The sequence below is a fragment of the Biomphalaria glabrata genome, chromosome 3 (assembly GCF_947242115.1).
Source record: "Biomphalaria glabrata chromosome 3, xgBioGlab47.1, whole genome shotgun sequence".
NCBI classification, from domain to species: Eukaryota; Metazoa; Mollusca; class Gastropoda; family Planorbidae; genus Biomphalaria; species Biomphalaria glabrata.
Genome location: NC_074713.1, coordinates 36,642,408 through 36,654,783, shown reverse-complemented (window position 1 = coordinate 36,654,783; position 12,376 = coordinate 36,642,408). Strand labels below are relative to the sequence as shown.

The following is a 12,376-nucleotide window of genomic DNA, read 5'->3' as shown; positions in this document are numbered from 1 at the left end:
GATAGAGATTGAATGATACGAAAGAAGAGAGAGATTGAATGATACGAAAGAAGATAGAGATTGAATGATACGAAAGAAGATAGAGATTGAATGATATGAAAGAAGAGAGAGATTGAATGATATGAAAGGAGAAAGAGATTGAATGATATGAAAGGAGAAAGAGATTGAATGATATGAAAGGAGAGATTGAATGATATGAAAGAAATTGAATGATATGAAAGGAGACAGAGATTGAATGATATGAAAGGAGAGATTGAATGATATGAAAGAGATTGAATGATATGAAAGGAGAGATTGAATGATATGAAAGAAATTAAATGATACGAAAGAAGATAGAGATTGAATGATATGAAAGAAGAGAGAGATTGAATGATACGAAAGAAGATAGAGATTGAATGATATGAAAGAAGATAGAGATTGAATGATATGAAAGAAGAGAGAGATTGAATGATATGAAAGGAGAGAGAGATTGAATGATACGAAAGAAGATAGAGATTGAATGATATGAAAGAAGATAGAGATTGAATGATATGAAAGAAGAGAGAGATTGAATGATATGAAAGAAGAGAGAGATTGAATGATATGAAAGAAGAGAGAGATTGAATGATATGAAAGAAGAGAGAGATTGAATGATATGAAAGGAGAGAGAGATTGAATGATATGAAAGAAGAGAGAGATTGAATGATATGAAAGGAGAGAGAGATTGAATGATATGAAAGGAGAGAGAGATTGAATGATATGAAAGGAGAGAGAGATTGAATGATATGAAAGAAATTAAATGATATGAAAGGAGATAGAGATTGAATGATACGAAAGAAGATAGAGATTGAATGATATGAAAGGAGACAGAGATTGAATGATATTGCTATAACCCTAGTGGCGGACTGAAAGGGTTAATGTTTGTGCGGCCTACTGACACACATGATTCAGGCCAATCACACAGGTCAAGGGCTGGTGAACAAGGGACATTACTACTAATGCACGCAATATGACCAATGTTATGGTCATGTGACCACAAAGCCTTTACAGACGAGAGACAGTGTGTTAGAAAGGACAGTAGAGTCCAGGACAGCAAGCAGAAAGGACTGTGTGCTACGAAGTGAGTCCTCGAAAATGTAGCTGTACGAGCTAGAGAGACTTGTGATTAGTTAGGCAGTTCTGTAGTGTAGCAAAGCATTTGAAGTTACCGTAGCCAATTGTGTTTATTGGCTGTTGTTGATGTAATTGTAAATAAACCGCCACTTTGTTTATTGAAGCTCTTGTTGTCAAGTTGATGTTTTAGACGTGTTGTGCTGTTGGGCAGTGTTTGCAGAAGGCCTGATAGAGAAGATCGTAACACTGGTGTCTTGAAGTGGGATTTCTTATGGCTTCTGTGAAACTGCTTGCTGAACTTGATCTAAAAGAATTGAAACAAGAGCTTCGATGTCATGGACTGAAATGCTTTGAAAGAAACCATGAAACTCTTAAAGAACGCCTTCGACAAGCCTTGCTGGACGATGGTGAAGATCCGGGCACCTACCTGTTCGAGTTAGAACCCGATGTTGTAGAGCTCTTGATCACCTTTCAAGAACAGATGTTGGCTTGCTTCCAGAAGGTGATCAACGGTGACATTCAGAAAGAGACCTGTGCCAAAGTAGACCAGATAGGTACCAGTACCTCGCTGAACAAGATTGATGAAACGTTTGATACCGTGATGAACAAGACTGACGACCAGATGGCTACCATGTCAAGAGGTATAAACAATCCGTTACTCAACGGAGAAGCTGTTGATGGTAGTGCTGTCTATGACTGTGATAGCGAGCCGTGCAAGCTTGGCTCCTACGACAAGAATCCTGACATTTGTTGTGACAGCGCTGAGCACAGATCTGATCAAGTCAACGTGATTCCTGCCTGTACCCAGGCGTTCAGCAAGTACTGTACTGACAGGGCCGCCTGGCAGGGAGAGTACGAGCACCGGAAGTCTTGCCAACAAAGTCTTGACCAAACCGACGTTTGTCCTGATACCAGTATCAGCAAGAGAAGCGCTGATGGTGGTGCAGCAGATGGACTTGTACACACAGTACGTTACCCACGTGCCCCACAGACATGTCTTCCAGACACGCTTGAAGATTTTGCCGTGTCTGACAACCGGGCCTCCTGGGGGCCTACGGCGCATCGAGAAAGCCTGCTGAAGCAACGTGTAAAACCAACGGTCTTGATGCCCACTGCCATGACATCAAGTGCTCCGCTACTAGCCACGAGGCTGCGATCGGCGGCGACTGACGGAAAGACCAGGCAAAATGCACGACGTCCTCTCAACCAAAGTAAGACCAACTGGTGCAGGAGAAAAAGACATACACAGGCAGCAATGCAGATGACCCCATCGAGATGGCAATACAGGCCCACTGCCATGCCCACTGATAGACCCCCACCTGCGTCGATAAACCTCCAACGCCCATGTCGTGAGGTAGATTTTGTCCGGGACGGACAAATCTGAGAAGGGGGCAATGCTATAACCCTAGTGGCGGACTGAAAGGGTTAATGTTTGTGCGGCCTACTGACACACATGATTCAGGCCAATCACACAGGTCAAGGGCTGGTGAACAAGGGACATTACTACTAATGCACGCAATATGACCAATGTTATGGTCATGTGACCACAAAGCCTTTACAGACGAGAGACAGTGTGTTAGAAAGGACAGTAGAGTCCAGGACAGCAAGCAGAAAGGACTGTGTGCTACGAAGTGAGTCCTCGAAAATGTAGCTGTACGAGCTAGAGAGACTTGTGATTAGTTAGGCAGTTCTGTAGTGTAGCAAAGCATTTGAAGTTACCGTAGCCAATTGTGTTTATTGGCTGTTGTTGATGTTATTGTAAATAAACCGCCACTTTGTTTATTGAAGCTCTTGTTGTCAAGTTGATGTTTTAGACGTGTTGTGCTGTTGGGCAGTGTTTGCAGAAGGCCTGATAGAGAAGATCGTAACAATATGAAAGGAGATAGAAATTGAATGATATGAAAGAAATTAAATGATACGAAAGAAGATAGAGATTGAATGATACGAAAGAAGATAGAGATTGAATGATATGAAAGAAGATAGAGATTGAATGATACGAAAGAAGATAGAGATTGAATGATACGAAAGAAGATAGAGATTGAATGATATGAAAGGAGACAGAGATTGAATGATATGAAAGAAATTGAATGATATGAAAGGAGATAGAGATTGAATGATATGAAAGGAGAGAGAGATTGAATGATATGAAAGAAATTAAATGATACGAAAGAAGATAGAGATTGAATGATACGAAAGAAGATAGAGATTGAATGATATGAAAGGAGATAGAGATTGAATGATATGGAAGAAATTGAATGATATGAAAGGAGATTGAGATTGAATGATATGAAAGGATCAATGAATAAAAAATAAGCAGTAACTTCTACATGTAAATTTTTCCCAGAATTCTCACTTTATTGTATCATATTGAAAGATATCGTCCCTGTTTGTTCTACAAATCAAGTTCATATGAATTATTGAAGTTATAAGTGAAGTTTTAATTAGATCTAGAATCACTAAAATGTGACAGCCTGACACTAGGTCTAGAATCACTATAATGTGATAACCAGAATAAATCACATACTTCACTAATGGCTTGACATTTTTTCAAACTTAAGTTTACATTCTTTCTCTCACACAAGTTGAGAACTATTTAGTCATTTATCTCTTGGATGTGACTAGCCTCTGTATCACAGTGGATCAAAGAGGTCAACAGAAGAATAAAATCAGAATAGAGAATTGAAGCATACAGTCATTGAATCAAATCCTTGACTCAAAGCAGAGATCAATGCAACTAATCAAAGAAATGAGTGGATGCAATGAGTTAAGATACACTGATTGAAAACATCGACTCAAATCTCAACACTCACCTTTGTTGTTTTCACCTTCTCATGATACACCAAGTATGGACTGGAAAAATGTCGAGCTTGGAAGTTAACAGACGATGGGTGAATATGTACCTGGTAATGAGACAGTGATACGAGAAATGAAGTTGGAAGTGTTTAATTTTAGAAATATAATAGTTATTTAACCACATTTACATTTAACTATGGCTGGCATTCATGACTAATTTTTTAAAATGTGTTTTACAATTAACATATTTTTTAAAATATCAAAAAAAAAGGTCATTTGACCTACATAGCCATCTTGTTTTGTTTTAAATTTCAAGTCCTCTGGGTTTGGTTGTTTCACAACAGCACCTGAAATAAGTCAAAGAAACATGTCAAGTAAATAAAAGCTTAAATAAGAGGGACACAAATAGGAGCCCCCAAACTAAGGATTATCAAAAGCTTTCAAAACTGAAATTATGATTACGAAAAGATTGTGAACTTTCAAAACTTAAGTTATGATTATCAAAAGATTGAATTACCTGAACTTGATGGGTGGTAACGAGTCTCTGGTGTCAGAACTTGCAGGATATTAGGATAAAGGGCAGCAACCAGGAGGGCTGATAGAAGTTTCAAGTTGTTTGAGTTTACATTGGCCTGTAAAATGATTTAAAAAAACACAGATACATAGAGGTAGAATGTACATCTATAGCTAAACATACACGATGGAACCTTGATTACACTCACTGTCAACAAGGAGTGTCTATGGGAATATGATGATGACTACTTTTGTCCTCCAGGCTGCTTTTAATGAGGTTCCACTTAAGCTCTAATCAACAATGACAACTTATCAAATGGCTGTGATTATATTAATCTAGAGATCACTGCTGTATTGAATCCAATAGTTAGACAACACTGACACATTAGTGTTTCATTAAAAAAAAAAGCAAAGACCTGAACAGAGTACTTACTGAGCTGAGTAGTTACTAAGCAGAGTACTTACTAAGCAGAGTACTTACCTCAATGCCTGTGATTTGTGCCACACCATCAGTGCCTCCCCTTGCAGCCCTCTCCACATCTTTAAGTTTAATATCCTGTTGTATGAACCCTATGTCAGAGAGAAGTTCCACATACTGTTGCTTTAAACTAGCCAACATCTGGGGGAGCAGAAAACATTTATATAAAGCACTTCAATTTGCAAGACAAGATAATCTTACGTACTGTATCTATGTACAATTCAGCAAACAAAATATTATGCTTCTCATGAAATATTTTACCTGTAAAGTTTTAATAGACAGAAAATTTTCCTGACAGTAAAGATAAGCTTGATGGGAACCTTTTAACTTGGCTTCACACCAACCCTGGACACAAACATGACATTCAATAGAAAAACATAATTTTACATCTTAATAAACAATGGGAAAATACTATAAAGATAAAGAATCTGAAAGATATAAGTGATTAGGTGTATGGCTTCCAGTCTATAGGTTGAGATTTCAAGACAAAATAAAGATAATAGGATTTGACTTGTGTTTAATTTAACCAAAAGTAGAAAGTCTTAAAAAAAAAAAGCAAAAAATAGAACAAAACTGTCATGCTATTTACCTTGTAAGCATTCAACATGGTCAGATAGTCAGAGTTACCCACAGCAAACTCTTTCCTTTTCTCATCAGACTCTTGTTTCAACCCAAAGGGGGACACCTAAAACAAAGACAATGAAATGCATTAAAAAAAATTGACAAGCAAGCAATAATAATGTGATCATACTGAAAACACAGATAAATGTTTCTTCTATTATATAACTAATGTTATGATACAGAAGTTAAGATGTGCAGTGAAAGAGTATTGAAATTAGGACATGAAAGAGTATTGAAATTAGCACATGAAAGAGTACTGAAATTAGGACATGAAAGAGTATTGAAATTAGCACATGAAAGAGTATTGAAATTAGGATATGAAAGAGTATTGAAATTAGCACTTGAAAGAGTATTAAAATTAGCACATGAAAGAGTATTGAAATTAGCACATGAAAGAGTATTGAAATTAGGACATGAAAGAGTACTGAAATTAGGACATGAAAGAGTATAAGTGTAGTACATAAGATGAACAGATAATAACTTACAAATGGTGACTTGAAACTGAGAGTAGCTGCTATGGTCAGAGTGGAGTCCAGACATCTGAATATAGCACCAAACAACATCAGCTTGCCAATCCTACACGTAGGCAGAACCAAAGGAAATAAGTTACTGTTAAACACACATTTATAATTCAATACATTTTTTTCTCACATAAATGTAATTACCAAAAGCCTCAAAACTAAATTCAATAAATTGTTTTCTCACAAATGTAATTACCATAAGCCTCAAAACTAAATTCAATACATTTTTTTCTCACATAAATGTAATTACCAAAAGCCTCAAAACTAAATTCAATACATTTTTTCTCACATAAATGTAATTACCAAAAGCCTCAAAACTAAATGTAAATAAATCCACCACAATATACACTTACCTAACATCTACAGGCAATGATCCAACATGATAGCCAAGTGGAGTCAAGTCCTGGATATACAAATGTGTTAATATTTCAGACAGAATTGGAATTAAGGAGATGTTATTGGTTTGCTTTGTCTTACATTTAATCATCTTCAGACTATTGACTTGCATTATAATTTTAACTCTGCTTATAGTAATGCCTCATTCTATTGTAGCTGTCTATGAGTGAAATATCTAAACTGAAATTTACGAGGAAAAAAAAACTTTTCTTACAGCATTGTCATCCAGGGCTCCTAGATCTGTTAAACGCTTGACAGCTCCCTGAATAGCCTCTAGAGATGGTGCTTCAATCAATTTTTCCAAGACAGTCTACAAATAAATCGCAAGAAGTGGATAGACTTAACTTGCAGGGATAGATTACTACATTTTTTAATTAAGGAAATGATATTTACTGTTTAATTGAAATACTTATTAAATAAATGAGACAAATTGTACAGTGTTCTTCATTAAAGTTACCTGTACAGGTTGCTCATTAAATAAAGGTAACATCTTGATCTTCAGTACTAACTGTTCTAGACAGGCTCTTTGTACTTCTGCAACAAACACATTTTCACATAGAATCAAAGCAGGTCATATATCAGGGATATATACAGAGGTAACTCATACCTGCTTCACTGGTCATGTGAAATGATCTTATTGTTTTTTCTTGATGACCTAGATGGACAACATTTAATTATATATATACACTAGCAGTACACACCTGCAACACCAGTTGATTTATTCCTAGGCTTTTTATTGTTTATTATGGCTGGATTTGTTCCAAGGCTTTTTATTGTTTATTATGGCTGGATTTGTTCCAAGGCTTTTTATTGTTTATTATGGCTGGATTTGTTCCAAGGCTTTTTATTGTTTATTATGGCTGGATTTGTTCCAAGGCTTTTTATTGTTTATTATGGCTGGATTTGTTCCAAGGCTTTTTATTGTTTATTATGGCTGGATTTGTTCCAAGGCTTTTTATTGTTTATTATGGCTGGAACACATCCTTCTCTTCTTTTTTTTATTAATTGTATAAAACGGGGCTCATTTTAACAATCAATGTAACATGCTTTTTTAGCCTATGAATTACTGTATCTCTTACAATGAAATTTCATGTCCCACTCTCTCTTTCCAGAACAACTCTTTTCTTGTCTTTTTTTTTTAAATTTTAATAAATGAGCCTCATTTTAACTATCACAATGCGCCCACAACACATACAGACACTCATATTTTGAGCCTGTTAATTCTAGAAGCTGCTTCCCCCCCCCCCAGACAAAAAAACATAAAATGAGTCCTTCGTACACTCTATGACTTTTCTTCGGCTTTTCAATTCATCTATCTACTATTTTACTTTTTTTTTTTCCCCACCTTTAATCTAAATGCAAGTAATGTACTGTATTAGGCACTGTATACATTTCTTCAAGCCATCAGTTTCAGGCCTAGAGAACAAAATAGGGTATGTACGTAAGACAGTTGATGAGATCTCAGGATCAATCAGTGAGTGGTATTTGTAAATATATAGTAGATATATCTTGAACAAACCTGGTATTGGCTGCTCTCTAAGATGATGTTTGAAATGATGTGATGTAAACAGATGAAAACAAACTCCTTCCTGCACTCTACCAGCTCGCCCTTTTCTCTGCATGGCATTGGCTCTGGAGACCCAGACAGAGTCCAGACTTTCCATGCTCTTAGTCTGATCAAATCTACAACATAAAGCAGTCAATATTTGTATATATGTTAAGTGAGAGAAATGAATAGATATTTATATAATATAAAGCACAAAGTAAGGCGCACATATGTAAGTATGTATGTCCGAATAAAACAAAATACTTATATATATAATAATAATAATACTTTTATTTATAGATTGCTGTTAACAAACATAGGTGTTGAGGTGCTGTGATAACATTACAAACATAAACATAAGAGTTAAAATGACAAACTACTCTAAAAAAGATTTGAACAGATAAGTCTTAATATTCTTCTTGAAAGTAGCATGTTGTCTGTCTGATATCAATATCAATTTTCCACAAAAATGAATTTAGAATGGAATTAATGATTTGATTTAAAAAATAAATTACAATGAAATCATAACCCATGTAGGCAGCTCCGTTTCTCTTCAACATTAAACAAAAGGCATGCAGGTGCATCCACAGGAGATCAATCTGACCCAGGAAACTACAGACCAGTATCACTTACCAGCATCACATGTACAATACTACAACACATAATATGTAGCAACATCATAAACCACTTAGACAAACATAATGTCCTCACCCCATACCAACATGGCTTTAGGAAATATAGATCATGTGAAACACAACTAATAGGACTAATTGATGATTTTTCAAAAGGTTTAGATAATAGTGAACAAATAGATGCTATCTTACTACATTTTTCCAAGGCTTTTGACAAAGTTCACCACCATAGTTTGCTTAAACACAAGACACTGATATTTTACAAAGAGAATTAGATGAATTACAGAAATGGGAATCAAATTGGAGCATGTCTTTTCACCCAGAAAAATGTCAGTTATTAAGAGTAACAAAAAAAACTTAAACAAATTAATTCCACTTATCTTATTCATGGCAAACCAGTAACACAGACTAAAAACGCAAAATACCTAGGTGTTATAATAAATGTAAAACTGTCATGGAATCCCAATATTGATGAAACTATAAAAAAATCAAACAAAGCATTAGGGTTTATTTAAAAGAAATTTCTATAAATCAAATAAGAACATAAAAACTAAAATGTTATTTAACCTTGGTTGGGCCAATAATAGAATATGCATCCTCCGTTTGGGACCCTCAACTCAAGAAAACATTAAGAAACTGGAACACAAAATAGAGCAGTGAGATTTATAACAAACGAATATTCACATACATTTGACTAGAGTAACACCTTTAGTAAAATCACTAAATTTAGAAAGCCTTCAGGATAGAAGACTCAAAAGTAAAGTAGCAATTACACATAAAACACTGAACCATAATCTTCAAATACAAAAACAAAATTTAATAAAATACTCTGAAAGACACAAAGATAAAGGCACATTCCTCGTCCCATATGCTAGGACAAATTTGTACATGCTCAATCTTCCCTAGTGCTATTAGAGCATGGAATGGGTTGCCTGAGCTTGCCAGGAAAACCAGTGACTTGGCAGAATTTAAGTCATTGGTTAATATGCATGATAGTTTTTGGTCCTTTTAGGACTAGTTAGAAAGGGAGATTCTTTCCACATTTTAGTATCCACCTTAACACATTACTTTTTTCAGTTTTAGATCAAATCTTTTGATCCAGACATCAATACATGCTGTTTAAACTCATACTCAATTTTCCAAGTCTCCTCTGTCCCATATTGATAACTTACACATTGATCAAGTAATATTTAATGCTACAAAATTAACCTTTCATACTGTAGTAATTGTGCCCATACAAATATTCTGCATAAAACTTGTTTTCATTAAGTGTTACTTTTTTTTACTCTGTCTACTTCTCAAAAAGAAAAGGAAGCGGAAATTAAAATGTAATGTAACATAATTAATAATGTGTTCAAATAAACTTTAAAAAGTGGAGCAAAAACTGATTAGAAATGGTTAACCCTTGTGATCATTTATAGTGCATGACTGAATTTATAAATAAATATAATAATACATAAATTAAAAAAAAAAAAAAAAAAGGAAACATGATAATTGCCTTTTCTCTTTCATCTTGCCAGTATCCACTACAAACACAATATCATCAATGGTAATGGAAGTTTCAGCAATGTTTGTTGCTATGACAATCTTTCTTAGACCTTCCTTTGGTTTCCTGCACAATAACAACGGAATCATTGGCATGTAAAAGTTGTTTTGTTTTACTCTTATGAATTGAAAAAAACAACTAGATTTGGTATTAAAAAAAATTTAATGTGGAAATAACAGTTGTATTCACTTACACAAAAACAGCATTTTGATCTTCTGATGACAAAGTAGAATGAAGAGGAATTATTTTATACCTAAAAAAAACGAGAACAAAATAAAATAAAATGAGAATCAATGGTCCAATGTCTGGAATGATTGTAGGTTTCAGTGAAAGGCTTTGAAAGAATGCTACTTAAAGAAGATTGTTATGTCTTATGTGTATTAATGTGCTGATTCAGGCAACTCTAAGAGCACTAATGAGTTTGAATGAATCTTTGAGTGAATGTTAAGAGAACTGAGTGAATAAATCAAAGGAAACAATGTGTTTGTTTATTTAAAAGAAAGAGAAAGAGGTTTGGAGTAGCTGTTGGCTGTGTTGTGTTGAAATTTTTATTAAACTTGTTTAAAGTATCAGAAGTATATTTTAATGTGTTTGAATTACTATATGAATTATTCTATTCAAACAATCACGTTGTCTGCCATAATCTCCTACTACCAATGTTTATTTTAAAAAAAGGAAAACATCCCTGTCAAACCTTGCAATTTATGGTGCAGTTGATATAAAGGTCATCTGTTTCTATGGTGATGGTAAATAAAGTTATCATGTGGCCAGCAAAATGACCAACTGCCTTTACTTTCCTCAACTAATGTCAGGTATCCATTAGAGTTGAGTGGATTCTTAGGCACCCTGAAAATGTCGAAATTAAAAATCCCAATGTTCACCAAGATTTGAACACGATACCGCTCAGTTTGTAAGTCAAATGCTTTACCACTCAACCACCTTGCCCCCAATGCCAATGTTAAGTATTTAGTTATTTTCTAGAGTGCTTTCATTTTATTTTTACCTTGATTTGTTGCTAATGCGAAATGTTGAGGTAGAGAGTAGCATGTCAAAAAGTGTCTGGATTTCAGCAAAGCCTGGCATGAAGACAAGAATAGCCCCATCTGATGGCAGCTGCAGGATAATAGCAAAAAATATTACTCTAAAGCTCTTATATATAAAATAATATTGTAATAAAATTAGATACTCAATATGGCTGACTATTTCAGTTGGATAACAAATTGCAAAAAATGAAATGGACTTAAAAATATTGCAACTAAAAATAAAATACCTCTTGACTAGTGACAATGTACTCTAAGAGAAGGACTATCAAGTCATAGTTGATCTTCTCCAAGTCTAAGTGGGAAAGGGTCTTTATGGTGGAAGTACTGTAGACTGAGAGATAAACAGTGTTCAGTTACATTTGTATTTATCAAATAACTGTTGACATAATGCACGGACAGCTATTGTTTGTTTGGTATCATGGTGAGGTCATGTTTCTTTGCAATAAATGAAGTAAATGTGACATAGAAATAAAGCTAAAATATACGCCTGAGTATTGTGAAGCCAGCGCAGACAAGCACACTTTACTTTTCTCCAGCTGTGTACCAATAGCCTCTTTACATTTCTGGACTCAAGAACATCTGTATGGGCTTTGTCTCTTTCACCAGTACAACTGGTCATCTGATAACTAATGTTCACTTAGTCTTCTGATAACTAATGTTCACATGGGCATCTGATAACTAATGTTCACATGGTCATCTGATAAATAATGTTCACATGGTCATCTGATAACTAATGTTCTTATGGTCATCTGATAACTTATGTTCACATGGGCATATGATAACTAATGTTCACTTAGTCATCTGATAACTTATGTTTACATGGGCATCTGATAACTAATGTTCACATGGTCATCTGATAACTAATGTTCACATGGGCATATGATAACTAATGTTCACTTAGTCATCTGATAACTAATGTTCTTATGGTCATCTGATAACTAATGTTCACATGGTCATCTGATAAATAATGTTCACATGGTCATCTGATAACTAATGTTCTTATGGTCATCTGATAACTTATGTTCACATGGGCATCTGATAACTAATGTTCACTTAGTCATCTGATAACTTATGTTTACATGGGCATCTGATAACTAATGTTCACATGGTCATCTGATAACTAATGTTCACATGGGCATATGATAACTAATGTTCACATAGTCATCTGATAACTAATGTTCTTATGGTCATCTGA

The 12,376-nt window shown here is 34.8% G+C and overlaps 1 protein-coding gene across 2 annotated transcripts in view; it reads right to left on the bottom strand.

The window, feature by feature from the left end:
- Window positions 1–12,376, bottom strand: part of LOC106056978 (putative ATP-dependent RNA helicase DHX57) — a 34,561-nt gene that overhangs the window by 5,968 nt on the left and 16,217 nt on the right. For both annotated transcript variants that reach the window (XM_056024845.1, XM_056024846.1), the window contains exons 13-27: window positions 11,409–11,512; window positions 11,142–11,251; window positions 10,332–10,391; window positions 10,091–10,204; window positions 7,934–8,097; window positions 6,872–6,948; window positions 6,629–6,724; window positions 6,372–6,421; window positions 5,983–6,073; window positions 5,466–5,561; window positions 5,138–5,221; window positions 4,880–5,017; window positions 4,403–4,517; window positions 4,171–4,232; window positions 3,903–3,992 (exon numbers count right to left, since the gene is read on the bottom strand). In XM_056024845.1, the coding sequence (XP_055880820.1) occupies window positions 3,903–3,992; window positions 4,171–4,232; window positions 4,403–4,517; window positions 4,880–5,017; window positions 5,138–5,221; window positions 5,466–5,561; window positions 5,983–6,073; window positions 6,372–6,421; window positions 6,629–6,724; window positions 6,872–6,948; window positions 7,934–8,097; window positions 10,091–10,204; window positions 10,332–10,391; window positions 11,142–11,251; window positions 11,409–11,512 (1,451 nt within the window). The remainder of the gene's footprint in view (window positions 1–3,902; window positions 3,993–4,170; window positions 4,233–4,402; window positions 4,518–4,879; window positions 5,018–5,137; window positions 5,222–5,465; window positions 5,562–5,982; window positions 6,074–6,371; window positions 6,422–6,628; window positions 6,725–6,871; window positions 6,949–7,933; window positions 8,098–10,090; window positions 10,205–10,331; window positions 10,392–11,141; window positions 11,252–11,408; window positions 11,513–12,376) is intronic.